Raw genomic sequence first — 20,589 nt, 5'->3', positions numbered from 1 at the left:
GGTATGATATAGGTATCACATCTAGATCGGTGCCCTCTACAGAGTATTGTTCTCCACACTTTGACCAACTGTGAGTCTCTGGATCACTCCCCATCTACCACAGTATTAAATTTTCTGATGGGTGGTAGAAGGTGCCTGACTCTGTGGATACAAAGATAAGAGCTTAGGTCACCCATAAGAATAGCATGACTAGGTTCTCCCTAGGGTATACTCCCTAGACCCACACAGGTTTATCATCTGATTAACATCATCAGTTATTTGTTTCTTTCTCTTGAATAAACTTTAAATTCAACCTGAAAATAACTGGTCATTACAACAAGATTGCTGTCACTACTGCTCCATGGGTACATCAATTTGCCCAGCCATTTATTCTACTCCCTGGGTTCACAGCTGTGTAAGACTGTTTATCAGGTACTCCCAAGGTGGCGTACCTTCACTGTGTTTCCACTATGAAACCCAAGCAGTAGACAGGAAGCTTCTAATTTGGTTCCACCTGATGGTATAAATGAACAGCCACTGTTGTCTGATTTTTTTTTTTTTTTTTTTTTTGTACTATTTGTACTGATGGATGTAACATGTTGGTGTTGACATTCCAGACTAATTCACTTAATAGTCTAACCTTTGGATTGAGTTGGGTAAGGTTTGAAGACTTAGGGACAATTTTTACGACAATCTACACAGTCAAAGAGTTTTATTCAGTATGAATTTGTTGATGTCTTTTAGGGGCTGAAGAAGTATAAACTTTTTAATTTAAGACCTCTGTAGGATTTCTCTGCAGCATGAACTGTCATGTGTCGACTAAGGCTATAAACATTAACAAAGGCTTTGCCACATTCCACACACTTGTGTGGATTGTCTTCAGAGTGAATTGCTTGGTGTTGTACAGGACATGAGGATTTGTCACACTTGTAGCATTTCTCTCAGGTATGAAGTGTCTTATGTCTCCTAAGGGATGAGCGATAACGAAAGGCTTTGTGACAATTTTCACACTTGTATGGCTTCTCTCCAGTATGAATTGTTTGATGTTCCTGAAGACTTCCATAATATGAAAACCTTTTCCCACATTGTTCACATTTATAGGGATTGTCCTCAAAATGAAATGTTTGATGTCTTGTAAAAGATGAAGAGAATCGGAAACATCTGCCGCAGTCTTCACACTTGTAGGGGTTGTCTTCAGAGTGAAATATTTGATGTCTTCTAAGGGATGAAGATGAGGAAAACCATCTCCCACATTCTTCACACTTGTAACGGTTGTCTGCAGAGTGAATGGTTTGATGTCTTCTAAGGCAGGAAGATGAGGAAAAACATCTGCCACACTCTCCACACTTGTAAGGTTTCTCTCCAGTATGAACTGTCTTGTGTATCCTAAGGGCTGAGAGACAACGAAAGGCTTTATAACATTCTCCACACTTGTAGGGTTTCTCTCCAGTATAGATTTGTTCCTGTTCCTGAAGATGTAGAGGAGGGGAAAATCTTTTGACACATTCTTCATACTGGGAGGGATTTTCTCTACTATGAATTCTCTGATGTTGCTTGAGGAATGAAGGATAGCGAAAGGACTTTTCACATTCTTCACACTTGTAGGTTTTCTCTCTAGAATGATTTCTCTGATGTTGCTTGAGCATTGAAGGATAGTAAAACGATTTGCCACAGTCTTCACACTTGTAGGGTTTTTCGTCAGCGTGATTTTTCATGTGTATAAAATGTGACGAGCGAGTACTAAAGGCCTTACGACACACTTCACACTCGTAGGGTTTGTCTCCAGTGTGAAGTCTCTGGTGTATGGAAAGTGCTTTATGAGAACTCAGGGCCTTACCACATTCTCCACACTTGTAGAGTTTCTCCCCTATACGGATTCTTTGTCGTTTAATAAGGAGTGATTTACAATCATCGGTCTTGCTGTAGTCATTGGGATCATTGGGTGTTATTCCTGTTGAGCCAAAGTTGAGACATGAACAAAAGTTAAGCAATGCTCTTTATATTTAAGTGGCTTACTATTTAAAATGAAGACACTGACTCATATTTATTTAACCATAAATAAAAATCTGCAGTATATTTCAATGCCTGTAAGCACTGAGCAAAATTCACAAATAGAATAGGTGCAAAGAATGTGTACTTTTACTGGAGTAAGAGCACAATCAAACAGAACATAGAAATAATGGCAGATTATTCAAAGTTAAATAGCTAAGTAAGTTGTAAGGGCAGTTTACTACTAGAAATAAGCCTTTCAAGCAATATAGATATTATGAAGGCCACACATCTATGAAATTATAAAGTACCCAAACCTGAAAAAGAAAAGTTAATTGTGACTCTGAGATTGGATGAACACCAAATTTGTCTTAAGTATAAAGTTTTATTTTGGAAAGCACAAAACATATGTCGCATTACATGTAGACTGTCCACATCAAGACTAAACCATATAGCCTAAGGATTTTGGACAGTATTTTATGTTTATACTGATGACTGTAAAATATATACTTAAGAGATATCAAGGCATAATAATAAATATGAAGTTCATCCATGAATAACAGAATTTTAGTGGGGCAATGTAAGTGTCAATGAATATATATCTCAATTTCCTATTAGTTTTTTTGTTTGACTGGTTTTGGTTCTGTTGAGACAGGGTTCTTTGTAGCCCTGGCTGTCCTGTGAGCCCTCCCCCCCCCCCCCCCAGCCTTGAGCTGGGCTGAATGAGCTCTTTACTGCAGTAGACCAAAACAACAGGACATAGGAGGCATTGCCTTGGTGACCTGCAGTCTGCTACAGGAGTGAGAAGAATGGACCACCTGCTGAGCTTGCCTTGACACCTCTGGGCTGCTATCCCCTCACCCAGCCACTGAGCTGAAAAGAGAAGAGACTCTGGGGGTGTGGCTTCCCCCTTTATATGTGAAAGGAAATATTAAACATCTGGCCTTGATCAGAATACATTATCTTGGCCCCATGTTTTCTCTCACCCTCCATTCCCCTTTCATTTCCAGCCTTCCTTTCAGGTGTGAACCCGGTTACCCGTAGCTCCAGATGGCTACAGAATGGCGCCTGCCCGAATCATGAGACCTGAGAATGGAAGACCACCTGAGAAACATTGTCTTGGGTGGAGCTCCATGGAAAATGGAAAAAGAAGAGTATCCTGGGCACTTGGTGAGCAAGGAACAGCATTGATGCTAGCTAAGTTATGGCTGTGTTTGCAAGAAGTGTGTTTAACCTTCTAGATTGAGTAAGTGTTGACCCGATGCAATCTCATCTTGGAGGTGACAGTGAATTTGGAGAATAGAATACTAATAGGCATCCGCTTGAAGCCCAAGATCTGCCTCAGGTGAGAGGAGCAGGGTTAGAAAGAATTGAAAAACTGAAAAAGGCAGGGCACCGAGTGGTAAATATCAGTAGCCGCCAATACATCTCCTAAAGAACGAGATGAAGAGTTAGATCTTGTATTTGAGACAGAGAGAAAGGGCTTCAGAAAAGCAGTTGTCCTCTCTGGGTTGTGTTAGCAAAAGAAGGAAAAGGCTGCTTCAGAGCTTTCCTAGAAGAAGAGAAATCCATAATTCTGCCTTGTTTATTGTTTGTCCTTGGCGTGCCAATGTCAACGTGTGTAAATTGGCTACTTTCTGTTTTGTTGTCTGAATGAATGGTGTTCTGTTTCATGTTCAAAAGACAAAAATGCTTAAAGCTGCTATGCATCCAACACTTGGTCTAGTTTAACTTGGGTTTAAGTCTTAATATGCAGAGCAGAAGCTCATAAGTTTTCTCAACATCTTTAGGGAAGAGTCAAGCTGAGCTGGAAAAGCCTTTTCAAAAGTTGATTGCCAGTATAAACTGCTTTTAAAGGGACCAGGAGTTTTTTAGATTCTATAAGAAAGCTAAGAGTTGTTGGTCCTAGAAAAATCTCTGTGACAAGGTGCTTTTATCTTGAAATTATAGCTAGAAAAATAAAGAAATTTTGTTTGCTCTAAATATATAAGATGTGTTGTCACTTCATTTTTGTTTCTGATTGGTTTTAAAGGTATAAATATGTTCTGCATGTCTTGGTTATAGATTACTGGTCTATAAGTTATTGAGTTTGATTAAAATTTTCAGCCTTGGTAACAGAAAGTTGGCTTAAAACTGGTAACTCAGGGTTGGAGTCATTCAGAGACCAGATGTATAAAGATAAGATTTAAAAACAATGTCTCTTTAGTGAGATATTAAAAGGTGCACTATTGTGCATTCATATATAGGAATTGGCAGCAAAACTTTGTAACAGAAAGGTAATCTACTTGATGTTGATTTTAGAGAAAATAGATTGTTTACATCGTTAAAAATTGGTTTTGTTTCTCAACATTGTGGTTATACTCTAATGTTGCAAATGAAGCTTAAAAATATACTTAAACTGCCATTGTTCCATTGGCTGCAGTTGTCGGTTTCCTTTCCAGTGTGAACCTGGTTACCTGTAGCTGCAGGCAGCTACAATGTATATGAGGCTGGCCTTGAACTCAGAGATCCACCTGCTTCAGCCTTTCAAGTGCTGGAATTAATAGAATGGGGCAACAAACTTGGCAATAAAATTACCTATTTCTAAGACTAATTCATTAACAAGATTAAATAACCACTGAGCAACGAGTGGAGAGTGATAATGAAAAGAACATGAAAATGGAAGAGCCCTGTTTACACGTAAAGGGAACTTCCACAGAAGCAAAGCTTATACATATTTTTAACTTACACTCTCCTTAAATGTTCTATCAATGTATTTTATACATCCACCAAAATATACAGGGTGAGCATACAAGGTGACAATAGGCACTGCACACTTAGAAATAACGATGCAGCAGATCCAAGGACAGAGGGAAAAATCATGAATCCACAAAATTCGGAAAGCTTATTGATGAGATATTATGTTAAACACATACTTCTGGCAGCACAGGTTAATTTTTGAATGATATATCCAAAAATGGCATACATTGTAAATCCATATTATTGAGTATGTGATAGGAAAACATATTAAAAAAATGTTGTCCTTCACAAAGAAGTCACATAATGAATTTCACTAGCATGAACATAAGTGATTTGAGATATACTTAAGTATGGTGTTAGTTTCTTACAATGATTTTATACCAAGGTCTGCAGAAAAGTATGCAAACATTCACAGGTGTGCAAAGACTGTCACCACCCAGTGTGACTACCTCTGGCCTGAGTTTTATCAAACTGGTCACCTAAACTAAGCAATACTGCTGAAAAACTGTTGTCCTCCAAATGTGGACCTGGGGAAGATCCACTGTTTGAAATATTGGAATACATAGAATAAAAACTTTTGACATTTTACACCACTCTGGTATGGTGCAATTGTGGGTTTGGCTTTCAAAGGCAATTAAATCAGGGGCAGAGGATGCTGGAGTGACCAAAGTATTCACTGACACCAAAATGTGACCCTGTTCTTCTGGTCCTCCTAGGAGGTAATGTTTGTCTGCTCAAGTAAGTAAAAAGATTCCTGACAGGAACTCCTTCCCTGGGTCTCCTAACAGTAAAGATGTTGAGTGAAGAAGTCATGGATAACAATTTTCAGTTAAACGAGTGTGTTAAGTCATTTCTCTGGACACTGAAGGAATGCGTGAATGGTCCACTTAACATATGCTGTCTCAGCTATGCTATGTATCTTCCGCTTTGTCCCACTCAGTGACCCTCATGGTGGAACAGGGAGTCAGGCCACAGCATGAGCATATTTTGGAATCAGGGCAAATGGAAGATGGGGTCCTCTATCCTCTTGTCTGTGCTCCAGGGGAGAAGGCAAACTTCTTTCTAAGGTTGCTTTAGTGGTTCTCAGAAAGTCCATGTCTACTCCTCCTCAAGTGACTCATCCTCAGCACTGAGCTCCACCTCCCAGTCTTGTCAAAGACTAAATCTAGTAACTTCCACACACCCTCACCCAAAGGGTTCCTTTGGCTGATGGGATGGACCTATACAATCTCACTGACCCATCCATGCACAGGAAGGTCAAGTACTGCCAGGACCACCTCTACTGCAGAACATAAGTAGGCACCAGACCAGGGGCTGCACAGTGGGCAGGGACCAGTGCAACCCAAGGGACTAGCCATCCTGTCAGACCAGTACTCAAGGTAACAGTAGACAAAGTGTTGAAGCCAATGTTCCTGTGGGGAGAATCCTTCAGCTACACTGCTTCTGTGTGAAACTAGAGATGAAAGCAAGATTGGGTCCTTTATACTGGGTTCACAAACCTCTGAGATAGAACATTTTATTGTGGTTTTGGGACTCCTTTGCCTTATGACTGAAGTCAGCTTTGTTTCTGCTCCACCAAGGCCAGATACCCTTCCTTTCATTTCTAGAACTTTAAGAGTTCCACAAATGTCTAGTTTTCACACTTTCTCTCTTTAAATGTCTCTTCTCCAGGCTACAGGTACTTGTGTATGTAAAGCTTAGACACTGATCCCAATGACGCCAACAGATCTGTGTCTCATAGAATCAGTACATTATCCTTAACACTGGATCTTTATAAGAGGAACATACATACTGAGTTCTCAGCTTGTCTGCCCACGTCTGAAGACACTGAAAAAAAGTTATGCTTAGGTACATGACTGGGTTCAGTCTTGCAGAGAAACAATGCCTTGTCAATACAGAGAATGCCTTTGTAAACGTCATATGCTGTTTTAGCTCATTGAAAACCTAGTTCTGGAGATAGGATGTGCCTCACCCACTTCAAGCTCAACCATAACTGACTCAAGAGTTTCTCCCACAGCCTCTGTCCTGGGTCAGACTGGCTCCCTGAGTCTGTGACAGGTAGAGGGACAACTGGGCAGCCAAGGGAAAGACACCATGTGCTTAAGAACAGCTAAGTGGGGAACTGTCTCCAGGAGAGGCTGCTGTTATCTACCTCAGCCTTACACACCTGAATACACAGTAGCTACCTCTTGTATCTTCACACCCATAGGCTCTTGTCTTTGCTCCAGAAATGTTACCAGATGTGGCTTACAGACAGCAAGACCTGTTTGTAGACAAAGGGAACAAGGTTAAAAGTTCTTTACTGGCAACTGACATGCCCCTTCCAAGACAGTGTTTATAAAAGATGATGTAGTAAATGATTGCAGACAATTACTTTTTAAATGGTTTCTGACAGGATCATTATAATATGTGAAGGAATTTACAGTGTCCAGATTCTGAGTTTAACTTAAAGGGAATACCATTAAAACTGAATTGTGGAAGCCTTTCACAATTGTGGTCCATGCCTCACGACACTGCATTTCTAACAGGCCCACTAGACTACAGGGTGCCTGCTTCCAACACAGACAGGTTAAACACAGAGAAAAATGAAATCTATCTTAGCTTGGATAACCTCTCCAATTTTTCTGCAAATGAAGAATATGAACATCGCTGGCAAAAAATACCATCTTCCATGATACACTGTACTGACTGAGGAACGGACATATGAATTCTCTGTAGATGCAATACTCACCCAGGAACACAAGGTTGCTGTAATTCTCCAACATCACATCCCTGTACAGATTCCACTGAGCAGGCTCCAGGCATTCCCACTCTTCTGGAGAGAAATCAATGGCCACATCCCAGAAGGACAGCACTTCCTGAAATACAGACCAATGAGCAAATGATATCATACTTTTAATTAAAACCTAGAATAAGCATATAAGTGACAAGATGCATTGAGCTGGCTTGTTCTCCTGTGAACTTTTGTCTAGCTGAGGTCATTTGAGAAAAGAGAAGTATAGTTAAGAAAATGTCTCCATGAGACTGTCCTGTAGGGAGGCCAATGGTATTTTCTTAATTAGTGACTGATAATGACACTGCACATAGCATAATGGGTGGTGCTCATTCTGGGAAGGTGGTTCACATATATTATACACAAATAAACACACACATGCGAGTGCACATACACACACACACACACACACAGAGAAGAGAGTCCTGGTGAAAAAAAAGTTACTTGTCAACACCAAACATGCACAGTCATGAATGTGAAATGAAGTGAAAATACAGACAACAATGATGTGGCTCTCCCTGTCGTCTGGGTTTCTGAATTTGTTCAGAGTACAGCAGTGACACAAAGCACTGTGACGAAAAACAGGAGCTGGAGCAAGCAAGGGTTAGGACAGTAAAGGAAGAACTTACTGACCAAATGTAAGTATGCGAACACATGAAAAATGAGAATTTAAAGTGGAACAGGTATCACTCTGCTCTTTGGTCATTTTTCCTTTCTACCTTTTCTGCCACAGATATTGATTGATAAGGTCATGATGTTCCTATATCATGGTTTGTACATGTGACACCTGAGTATTAACGTGTAGCAGCTGAGAAATGTATTTGCGGATGTTAACATTTTATTCCTTCAATAACTGTTAATTTAAGAATTTATTTTTTAAATATCATACTGAGAAAAATCACAAGATGACCTATGAGAACAGTCCTACATCATTTTTCCTTTTTTACTACATGATATTTTGCAGCAATTTAGGTATGAATGGGGTATTCTGTAGTAATTTCATAGGTCAACTTTGGATTGTCTTTCTCAGCTTCTGAATGCTTATCTTCTCAAACTCCATGTTCCAGGCTTCTGAAATGTGCACTGCATGATGCTTGCACACATCCAGCATCCGGACAACAGTATTGTGCACACAGAAACCCTTACATCACAGTGTTCCACAGCACCTACTAGTGTCCAGTATGGACCCAGGCTCAGTGTCCTGTTGGTGGGTGATGGGAATCACAACTCCTTATATCTAACAGATGAATGCAATCATAAGGTCTCTCTGCTGAAATAATTTCCAGCTTTACACAGATTATCACAACTGACAAGACTGGTAGGTTTCTCTGAGAAATCATTAAAGTAGAATTACATCCTTGCCCTCCTCCTTCAAACTCCTTTCATATCTCTCTATTACTCCATCTTAAATAAATGTCATCTTATTCCATATATATGTGTATATATATATATATATATATATATATATATATGCATAACTATATAAATAGGAACAGCTGATTCTGTTCAGGTTTGCTGTACGTATATTTTGAGGACTGACCCTTTGCACCAGATGAACAGTGATGACTTCATCCTTAGGACAGACCAATTCTTCATCTCTCAGCAGGTCTTAGAGACACTCCAGCTATGACTGAGGCATTTAGGGATGAGGTCATATGAGATTCCCACCCACAGGGTATTATGCACATTAATGTCATTGTTCAGGCAGTCCTATATGTGGGTTATCCCTTCTCTCTTAGAAGCTTGCAAATCACCCTCCAGGGCTATGAAAACTTGTCCTTAGGGAAGAGGATTTTAGGTCAGATTCACAGGACTGGGGCTGAATTGCAAGGTGTTCTCAGCACTAGGAAAAAGGAGGAGCCATGCTCCCAAGGCTTCTGGTGTTGGGGAAATATATACTCTGTAAGAATAATTGCAGTAAAAGTGTCTTTTAATAAAGGACAGGCTTAAGCAGCACAGAGGAGGCCAACACATCTTCAAATCACAAGCATACTACAGAAATTTGGTGAATAAAACACCCATTAATTCTTCAAGGGAAAAACAACTGAACTGTGTTGAAACATCTTTGTAGCTAACATACCACACTTCCACCTTTACAAGTGAGTGAAGAAAAGAAACCCACATATTCCACTCGCCCTTGTTCTAAAATATGAGACCTCCAAAAGCAGAGGAAATTGATCACCATAGAGAGTGGCAAGAGCCACTCAGGAATCATGTGAGGGACAGTGGAGAAGTGGTTGTCTTCCAGCTAACTGTAAGAAGCATCTGCACATAGCTGAACCTCTGGGGCCTGGACACGGCAGTCTTGTCAGATGCAGCTGCAGAAAAAGGCATAGGAATATAAACCACAGTAGCCTGCATCAGTCAGGAACCACAGAAAGGAAATGATGGATTTCTGCTTAGATATGAAAGGAGGAAACTGGAAGGATTCAGGGAAGACCAGAGGAAACCATCCTCAGGTCATGGCAGAATCTAACACAAACTACCATCCAAAAGGAATGAACATTCATTACAAATGAAAGGACATTCAAGCAAGAAAAAGAGGCAAATTCTTCCTTTCATACCAAGTGCCCACAAGTATTTAATCACCAAAATATAGAGACTTGATCAAGACAAAGCTAGTGAAAACAAAGTGTAAATCACACGTGGAATGGGCCAACAGAAGGGAAGCACATGTAGTTTGTAAGACACCAAAGGGCTGAGTGCATGGATTTGCCATAGCGCTCCCCTGAAGTCAGGAAATGAACCATAGAAAGTATTTCTCATGTATGTTTAAATGTTTTCTGGCACAGTCTCAAGTAGTCTGGTGTAGCCTTGAACTGGCTATGAAGCAGGGGACAAGCATATGGGCTACCCTTTTCTTCCTCCCAAATGCAGAGATGATGGAAATGTGCCTCAGAGTAGCACCAAGTTTCTTCTCTATCCCAGGTCTGTGAGCTCCTCCTCACCCTGCTGACCTGATAGAAAAGCCTGGCCCCTAAAACAAGGTCATGTGAGCTTTGCACCTCCTCCTAGGGACCTGCTCAGAACCTTTCTCAGGTTCAAGGCCTGAGCAAGTCACCTTGATGTAATGAGAGTGTGCCAAGCAGGCAACCAGTCTTTTTTACAATTACCCCGACCCTAAGTTAGAAACAGGAGACCTGTCAAAGGTTTAAGGAAACCCAGCCTTCAAGGTGAAACCAGGTGTCAGGTTTCCCTGCTTTGCAGATTTCCCTCTGTGTGTCCACTCCATGTGCTTCCTCACCCACAGTCAAAGATTTTCTGTGGCCTCCGATTCTGCCAGACCTCACTGCTGTGTTCCAGAATTTCCCACCTATGACCTGTTGTGCCTTGGATTTTTTTCCTCTCTTAATTCTTTAACTGACAGAGAAAATGAACATAAAACGAATATAATCAAGACGGATGCAATAGGCCGGGTACAGAGTATAGGGGGACCTGAAACACCATTTGCTCTAAAGGTACTGACTGAGGAATCTGACAGCGTCCATGTGAGAATGGGGCAGCTAGTGGAGGGTGCTTCCCAGCAAAGCTGTTCAGTGAGGTCCCTTCACTGCCTCAGGTACAAGTAGTCATCTCACCATCATTAGCTTGCAATCCTGGCGTCTACTCCCGCGCTCCCAGACTGCTCCAAGTCCCAGAAGCCCAAGGCGAACTCCGACTGCACCCGGGGTCTTAAGTAAAGAAATCACCCAGGACTCAATCCCAATCGCCCTGTTCCCAGTTCGCAACTGCAACCTCACGTGACCCAGCCAGTTGTGCACAACCACCCCAGCAGCTTCTTGCTGCCCTCCCACCCAGCCCAGGTATGCTCACTCACAGCCGCAGCACTCCACTTCCTTTCCCCCCTCCGAATCCTTCCCCCACCCCCATCCCCCAAACACCCCCTCCCCCCTTTCCTGCTGCTTGCACAGACCCCCAGGCTGTGCTGTTTCCTGGACCAACCTTCATGACGGAGACAACACCAATGTACAGCCGCGAAGGACTCTGGCAAAACTTTGAGGAAGACACACTTGCAGAAAACGGAAGCTAAATTGGGATTGCCTGGATGGCTCCTCGCGATGGCTCAGTAGCGTGGACTACATATCCCAGAAGTCTGTGCGAAGGTGTTCCTGGGAATGAGTGTGTTCTTTACCTGGTTCTTACATTTGTTTCCTTCTGTCTGTTGTCTTTACTGGGCTACTTAGCCTATGTTAGAGCTCTCGACTCTAACATAGCCTGTGTCTTAATACTCAGTATTGCCAATAAATAATACGTGTCCCTGTGTACTGAGACTCTGCATGAGACATACATGGATCAGATTCCATCTCTTGATAAATAGTTTTTATGTGACTATTTGGATCTATACACTCGGGTAAATTGGCCAGGGACACAAAGAGGGTATAGATCATTTATCAAAGTTAAAACCTTCCAACGTTGTTAGAAATACCGTTTTAGTGTGAGCTCTACTAGAATTTTACTGGTCTCCATCTGGTTGCTTACAAACACAGGTACATATACACCACTGGGTATGGTTTGTTGTTGCTGTTGTTGTTGTTACTTCCTGCTCTGATAAACATGGAGGGACACAGCTCCTGAGATCACACTGGTATATGCACTGGACACTGGCCCTTTACCCATTGTTGGAATTCTCTCTGCAGACATCTGATCTTACTCAGTTTCCTTTCCCTTCTCTCATCTGCAAGTATTTCTATGTGACAGTACTTTGGAAATCAAAGCATCTGCCTTGAACTTACCTCAGTTCTTCAAAATCAGGGTGAAGAAACAATTCGAAGAAGAAAAGGAAGAGGAGGAGGAGGAAGAGGAGGAGGAAGAGGAGGAGGAGGAGGAGGAGGAGGAGGAAGAGGAGGAGGAAGAGGAGGAGGAAGAGGTAGAGGAGAAAACGAAACCACAAATATCAAATAAGTTTCTTGGATTTTTTGACAACCAAATACCTTAAAATAACCCATAATCTCTAACCTGTAAGCCTCTGAGAGTTTCACTGTCATCTGATTTTTAAAAAGACAATTCATTTCTCAACACGCCCATAGACTTTAATAGTCCCAAGACACTCAAAGCCCAAAGTCTCTAAATGTTGTAATTCAATCAATTGCTATTCTCAAACTGCTTACAGGGTTACTCCTTCCACACTCCATGGACCAGTGGAAACCTGCCTATTCCAAAGGAGAGGACTAGGCACCTGGCAAGGAAGGACAAGAACAAGTTCGATAGAAATGGCCTGTGAGAACGCAGCTTCTGTAACATCACATGCGTTGGGTCTGTGGATGCTGAAAGAATCATTTGGATGCCAAAGAACAGTGTCAATCTAAACAGAATCTGTGTGGGCTGAAGCACAGACAGCCCCTGTCTACATGTTGCTAAGGTTCTAACATGAGTCTATGGTAGGGTTCCAAGTCCACGTAGCGGTCAACTGCATGTTGCATGAAGTCTTTTTTTTATGAATAATATTACATACACATCTGGCAACATATGCTGTTTTGGGAAACTGAGAAGGGTGGCTTTGAAATGAGAATTTGGCATTTCCATGTCAGACCCAAACATATGCATATGCCATGACATCAGTGCCAGCTCTCCTAACTGTCACAGGTCATGAGGGTGTGTCACCCCTGCACCTATGTCACACCTCAAGGCAGAATCTTCCTAAACATACAGTAACTCTGAATAATAATTCTCTTGTAGTACGAATGTATATTCATAAAGGATATTTCCATGTGTAATGACATCTCCCTCTGTTTTCCTGAGGAAACTGACCTAATAAGGTCTACACAATCTCCCAAGCATGAAGAATACTATGACCACATATGCATATTAGGAGGTGTGGTCTGGTTAGAGTCAATCTAGCTCTGTGGACTTTGAGGATATTCATGTGCTCAAGCTCTCCCTGGTGTGGAATCTAGTCCCCTGGTTGCCTTCAGATCAAGGTGTAGAGCTCTACCTTCTTCCAGAGCCTCATCTGACTACACACTGCCATGTGTCCTGCCAAGATGAAAATGGACTAAACCTATGAAAGTATAAGCCTGCCCCAATGAGATGTTTTCTTTTAGAAAAGGTGTCTCAGTCTTGGTGTCTCTTCATGACAATAAAACCCTAACTAAAACACATATTAAACCTAATATTTTGCTCCAGGGACCTTGTTGACCATTTCTTAGCAACTACTCTTTTTAGAAAACAGAACCAGCGTTTCTACACACAAATCTCTCTTTGCTATTGAAGTGAATGAGAATTAGCTGGAACTTATAGTCAATCCTGTTTGTTTACACATTAGTAAACTCTGTTTCTACAAAAATCTACTATAGAAGGTGCCTGAAGTGTTGTGTCTTTAACATTTTCTCAACCAATTTCATTTGACTGGTATACTCCTTAGCTAACTTTAAAAATGATACATAACCGGTAACACAAGTACAGTGATCACCATTATGTAGAACAGGAAGGGGGGTCTAGGAGGTCCATCGACTGCAGACTGGAACCCTCTCAGATGGCTGTCTCCCACAAGAGCCATAGCCCCTCCTCTCCAGGTGAGACATTATGAGGCCCTTAGGCAACCATGCTTGTTGCATGGCTGGGTTTAGCTCATGCACATGTTGTCCAAGGAGTATGAGCCACAGTGTGATGATTGAAATGGTCCTCACATTTCTAGCAAACATGGTTTCAACGTAGACATCATTATATCTGGCTCTGACCATCTTTCTACCTCTTCTCCCTCAGAGATCCATGACTTCCCTCATTAGTGGTATGATATAGGTATCACATCTATATCAGTGCCTTCTACAGAATATTGCTCTCCACAATTTGACCAACTGTGAGTCTCTGGATCATTCTCCATCTACCACAGTATTAAATTTTCTGATGGGTGGTAGAAGGTGCCTGACTCTGTGGATACAAAGATAAGAGCTTAGGTCACCCATAAGAATAGCATGACTAGGTTCTCCCTAGGGTATACTCTCTAGACACACACAGGTTTATCATCTGATTAACATCACCAGTTATTAGTTACTTTCTGTTGAATGAACTTTAAATTCAACCAGAAAATAACTGATCATTACAATAAGATTGCTATCACTATTGCTCAACAGGTGCATCAATTTGCCCAGCCATTTATTCTACTTCCTGGGTTCACAGCTGTGTAAGACTGTTTATCAGGAACTCCCAAGGTGGCATACCTTCACTGGGCTTCCACTATGAAACCCAAGCAGTAGACAACAAGCTTCTAAGTTGTTTCCACCTGATGGTATAAATGAACAGCCACTGTTCATAAAACTAGAATTCTAGCTGTACTTGAGAATTGAGACATTAAATAACCCCTGTGACAAAGTTATTAAATGGCTTATTATCAAGCCCTTTAAGAATATAGGTGAGAGGGGCTGGAAAGGTGGCTCAGTGGTTAAGAGCACTGACTGCTCTTCCAGAGGTCCTGAGTTCAATTCGCAGCAACCACATGGTGGCTCACAACCATCTGGAATGGGGTCTGATGCCCTCTTCTGGTGAGTCTGAAGACAGCTACAGTGTACTTGCATAAGTAAAGTAAAATTAAAAATATATATATATATATAGGTGAGAGGGTTGGAGAGATGGCTCAGTGGTTAAGAGAACTGACTGCTCTTCCAGAGGTCCTGAGTCCAAATCCTTCCAACAACATGGTGATTCACAACCATCTGCACTGGGATCTGATGCTCTTTTACTGGTGTGTCTGAAGAGAGCAATGGTGAATACATAAAATAAATAAATAACATCTTTTTAAAAGATAAACTTAAAGGTAAGCAAGCTTGAGCTTCCATCCAGAAAGTCTCTTAATAGGGAAGGAAGTGAGGGTAGAGATTTCAAAGCCAAAAGGCTGCATCCACATCACAAGAGATGTAGACTGAAAGTTCTGTTATATTTGTTTGGTTTTTGTTGTTGTTATTTGGGTGTTTTTCACCTTACCCTTCCACAGCAGGGAAGTAAGGACCCTTGGACCTATAAAACACAACATAATGGCCACTTTTCAGGAGCGACTCTTTGTAGATTGATCCTTTCTCAGCATAGAAGGATTCCTTCTTGAGAAGATGGGAAATACCATTTACTTCTCTGAGGAGGCTCCAGAGGGTCTGAGGTACAGTGTGAGGACAACCTGACCTGGCCTAAGTCATGCCATCACCCAGTTCTTTTGGTTCTTTTCAAATCTTTGAATTTTATGAAGTGGGGACTGGGTCCTTGGACTCATTGTTTCTGAAGCAACCTGGCATTTGTACAAGATTAACAACCAGTTGATTCATCAGGACCCAGTTGTGAAACCAGATGTAGCACTGGAGATAAGAGCACCAGACTATCACAAAGTCTTTTCCCTTATATCCTTTGTAAGTTATGGTATGTGACTACCATACAAATTACTCTGATAGGATCTATTTCCCATCCAAGAGGAGTGGTGCTATTGAGCCTGGGCATGTCCTGCCATCCAAGGATATTGTAAATTTAACATCTTTAACTCCAGTATTCTATTTCACAGACCAAGATTTTTGAAAATATAATTAAAGTTGTTTTAAATTTTTATTATATTAAATACACTAAGTATATTTTTTCATTTTTTTATTCAATATTTTATTTACATTTCAGATGCCATCCCCTTTCCCCATTTCCCCTCACTAGAAAACCCCTATCTCATTCCCCCTTCTCCTTTTTGCTTTTATACATTTTTAAAAATGTTAACCAAAAACTTTATAAGTTTGGTAGTGCTCAATATCAATCAGAAGTGTAACCCAATACCCAACCTAGACATATAAACTATCTTTGACTGGTGGAGAGATGTGAACATTGGCCTCCATGTCCCCCTGACTTTTTCTCTTTCTCATCACCTAGACCCTCCTCTCCTTCTCCTCTTCCTCTCCATACTCCTCCTCCTCTCCTTACTCCTCTTCCTCTCCTTACTCCTCCTCTCTGTACTCCTCCTCTTCCTTTCCTTACTCCTCCTCTTCCTCTCCATACTCCTCCCACCTTAGCTCCTCTTACATATCACCCTTCCTGTTAAAATAAAACTTTTCCCTCAAAATACCATTAGAGCAAAACTATATCAATTTGTTTCAGTAAGGTACAAGATAGACCTAATACCCAGACCATAATTTTCTTGACTAACCAGAACCTGTATCATCTCTCCTAACTAAGAGACTTAGTTCTGCACCTGGGTTTTGTTTTGTTTGTTTGTTTGTTTGTTTGTTTGTTTGTTTGTTTTTTGGCTTAAAATGAATGTCAGCTGAAAACCATCCTCTCAAATCTTTTCTCTCAAAGTAAATAGCCAGGATTGGCTATGAGACTAGAAGTTTTCAACCCTGTCAAATATCCAGAGTGACTGAGTTAACTAAAACTGTGGGAAGCACAAAGCATGGCTTCTAAAACTTAGCCAATTTATAGAGACTGCTGAACACCTGGACAGTCCCTATACTACAAAATGTTGGAGCATCTGATCTTCAGCCTTCTGGCCCAGGATCATCTGATAGACCTAGTGATGCAGAATTATTAAGGGCTGATTACTCTGTCTTGGCAGATATAATCAATCGACTATTCCAAAAGTTTGTCCTTTTCTGTATATTTGTCTGTAGATGAAAAGAGGCAATTCTTGTCTAGTGGCTGTCTCACCACAACTGGAGTAACTCCAAAGATGCTCAATTTTTTCTTAGAATCCAAGGCAGGAAGCTGTCAGGAGCAGACAGGTCTCTAATCAAAATCGACATTAATACAGAAATGTTTGTAATGCCAATTCTTTGGACTTCTGATGTTTTGAAAACCAACTATCCATGTAAGGTAATCTGGACTCTTGTCTGTTAACTCCTCTCAGCTATTTCTAAATAAAATTCAAAAAATACCCTAACAATAAACTCAAAGACATGAATATGCTATAGGCCCTTGTCTCACAGTCTATCCATCTCAAATCAGTTAAAAAAGTTAAAGAAGGACTGGGTCTAAGCCTTGTATTTTTAAATGTGTTATATTGGCACAATGCCTATGAGAGTAACAATATTCATCTCACTTTTATATCAATAAGAATCTCATACCAATGAAAACCTTAAATTTGAAATTAAAGTAAATTTTGTACCATTTAAGAAATTGTATCTTCATCTTAATCACAATTATACATATCTCTACCAGTAGGTTATGGCTATGCAATCAATGCTAGCTAATCCTCCCTCTTCCAACAACACCACTACTTTTTCCTAGAAAGACAGCCCAATATTAACCACTTCAGTCCCCAAGACCTGGGAATAGGGGCACCAACTCCTCATTAACGTCTTCAAGCTGAGTATGGGCATTGAGATATTAGAAGAGAGGCAGGGGGAAGAGTAAATTGATGTGTCTTCATTGCATCCAACTGAAATTCCAGGACATCAGAGGTTCGAGCAGGTCTGCTCAGCTTGCCTGATGAGTAGATACACCAAGGTTATGTGTTCTGCAATATACAATTCTCAAAACAAATTTTAGTATTAAGATAATTGTTTGTTTGAATTCTGGAATCTAGTCTTCGGGCAGCCTGCGTCTCTCATGTCTAATCCATGCAATTCTGGGAGTTCCTATGAGGCTGTACTATTACCATCCTCCCATTTTTGCCTCCCTACGCTTAAATTCCCTAACACTAGGGAATCCAAACTTTCAGGCACCAAGGCCCTCCACTTCCACTACCCCTAACCACCCTACCCCATTTCCCCTTTTTTAATTACTATGAGGGTGTGCTCCCACAATTTTCTCATTCCTGCCTCCCTGCTCTCAAAATTCCCCAACACTAGGGAATCCAAACTTTCAGGCACCAAGGCCATCCACTTCCACTAATGCCTGGCAAGGCCACTCTCAACTACATATACAGGTGGAGCCATGAGTCCCTCCCTTTGTGTTATCAGGCTGGAGATTTTAGAATGGCAACTCCAGCTTGTTTCTTAGGACCATTTGCTTGAAAAATTGTTTTCCAGCCTTTCACTTTAAGGTAGAGTTTGTCTTTGTCACTGAGGCGGGTTTCCTGTATGCAGCAAAATGCTGGGTCCCTCTGGGTTCAATGAGATTGGGGACAGAGCTGCCACCCGGGATCTGCTCTGTGTTCCAGTCCAGACTGGAAGGCCACTAAGTATATTTTACATTTACATTAAGGTCTGGGTTTTAGGATGGACTACAATAGGATATACAGAAGCCTATAGAATGAGAAATATAAATTGGTCTCTCCATCCTATCTTGTCTCCATAAATGAATTTCACATGTTCTTAGCATGACGAAAATTAAAATTTTATGTTTTAATTACCCATGTGTGCCCTCCCCCCAGCCTTGAGCAGGACTTAAGGAGTCATTTACCACAGTAGACCAAAACAATAGGACCTAGGAAGCATTGCCAGCAGCCTTGGTGTCCAGCAGTCTGCTACAAGAGTTGAGCTAAGCTAGAAAAGCCTTTCCAAAAGTTGATGGTCAGTAGAAGCTGCTTTTAAAGGACCAGCAGTTTTTTTTAGATTCTATATAAGGAAGCCATGAGTTGTTTGTCCTAGAAAAATCTCGGTGACAAGTTGCTTTTATCTTGAAATTACAGCTAGAAAAATTTGTTTCTGATTGGTTTTAAAGGTATAAATATGTTCTGCATGTCTTGGTTATAGATTATTGGCCTATAAGTTATTGGGCATGATTAAAAATTTGTAACCTTGGTAATAGAAATTTGGCTTAAAGCTGGTAACTCAAGGTTGAAGTCATTCAGAGACCAGATGTATAAAGATAAGATTTAAAAACAATGTCTCTTTAGTGAGGTATTAAAAGCTGCACTATCGTGCATTCATATATAAGAATTGGCAGCAAATATTTGTAACATAAAGGTAATCTACTTGATGTTGATTTTAGAGAAAATAGATAGTTTACATCATTAAAAATAAGTTTTGTTTCTCAAAATTATGGTTATACTCTAATGTTGCAAAAGAAACTTCAAAATATAGTTAAACTGCCACTTTTCCATTGGCTGCAGTTGGCAGTTCAATTGTGAGTTTGGGATTTTTTTTTGACCTGCCCATGCTTATAGAGAAAAAGATACAGCATGTAGTGTTAAATTAAAGTTTAAAAAACAAAACAAACAAACAAACAAACGAACAAAACCCCCAAAACTACAGAGCAGTATAGGCCTAGTCTTTGGGTCAGGCCTCAGAAAACAGGCCGAAATGAAGAACATTTACTTTTGAATTAAGACAATGAAGACTGAGCTCAGCAGAAGCTTGGGTGACAAACATTCCTTTTGTCCTGGGTCTTCATGACCAGCCCCTAGAAAGGTGTTTTCTGGAATTTGTTTTTTCCCTTGTTTGTTGTGGGGGAGGGGTCAATCTAAGACCCAAAGACATTCACCACAAGCAGTCTATGGGCCAGGATTTATACATAGTGATTATGAGGGAGAAATTAAAATTGTGCCTGCGTCTCCCATGGCATTATAACTGTACCTGTTGAGAAGAGAATTGTTTAATTTGTTTAGGTTCCTTTGTATCTGCTTCCTTCCCCATTTGTTAAAAAGGAGAAAGGACAAGAGGGCTTTGGTTCCTCTAATGTATATTGGGTTCAATCTATTACTAGCGAGAGACTTAATCTTAAGTTATATAACAATTATTAGAGGACAAGATTGCCTTCAGCTTGGCCTTATCTGATACTCTTGCTCAGGTAAAAAAGATTGGTTATTGAATTAATCCAAAACAAAGTTCAAACATACTATTTATGGAACTAATGAGGCATTACAGACTGACTTGCTTACTCCAACTGCCATTCCAGTAAATGCATATGAAATTATTATAGATCTAGAAGACTTTTTATACCATTCCTTTACATTTCTGGTAAATGTGAGAGGTTTGCAGTCAGTAAATTTGCCTGTAATTTTTGAGAGCTCATGAAGCAATATCATTAGAAAGGTTTGCCTCAAAGAATGGTTAATTGCCTTACATTATTTAAAAAAACATTTGTTGTTGCTTAAATACAAGAAATTAAGAGTTTGAATCTTTTAGTGTATATTATTCATTATATGATATTTTATTAGACGATCCTGTAAAGCCCAATCCTTGGAGAACTGCAGATGCACCCCAAATCACTCATGAGAAACACAGCTTGATGCAATAGCAAGAGGTTTATTCAAAACTAGCATGCTAGGG

The 20,589-nt window shown here is 40.6% G+C and overlaps 1 protein-coding gene across 1 annotated transcript; it reads right to left on the bottom strand.

Moving 5' to 3' along the window:
* Positions 1-500: 500 nt before the first annotated feature.
* Positions 501-11,546, bottom strand: LOC117723900 (uncharacterized). The gene is made up of 4 exons (XM_034523483.2): positions 11,423-11,546; positions 7,439-7,565; positions 6,875-6,970; positions 501-1,930 (listed from the first exon to the last, which is right to left on the bottom strand). Exons 1-4 carry the CDS (start codon positions 11,426-11,428, stop codon positions 921-923), a joined length of 1,239 nt encoding a protein of 412 aa, XP_034379374.1. The 5' UTR covers positions 11,429-11,546; the 3' UTR covers positions 501-920.
* Between the last annotated feature and the right edge of the window lie 9,043 nt (positions 11,547-20,589).

This window comes from Arvicanthis niloticus, chromosome 19 (genome assembly GCF_011762505.2).
Source record: "Arvicanthis niloticus isolate mArvNil1 chromosome 19, mArvNil1.pat.X, whole genome shotgun sequence".
NCBI lineage: Eukaryota > Metazoa > Chordata > Mammalia > Rodentia > Muridae > Arvicanthis > Arvicanthis niloticus.
This window is presented reverse-complemented; position numbering and strand designations above follow the sequence as displayed.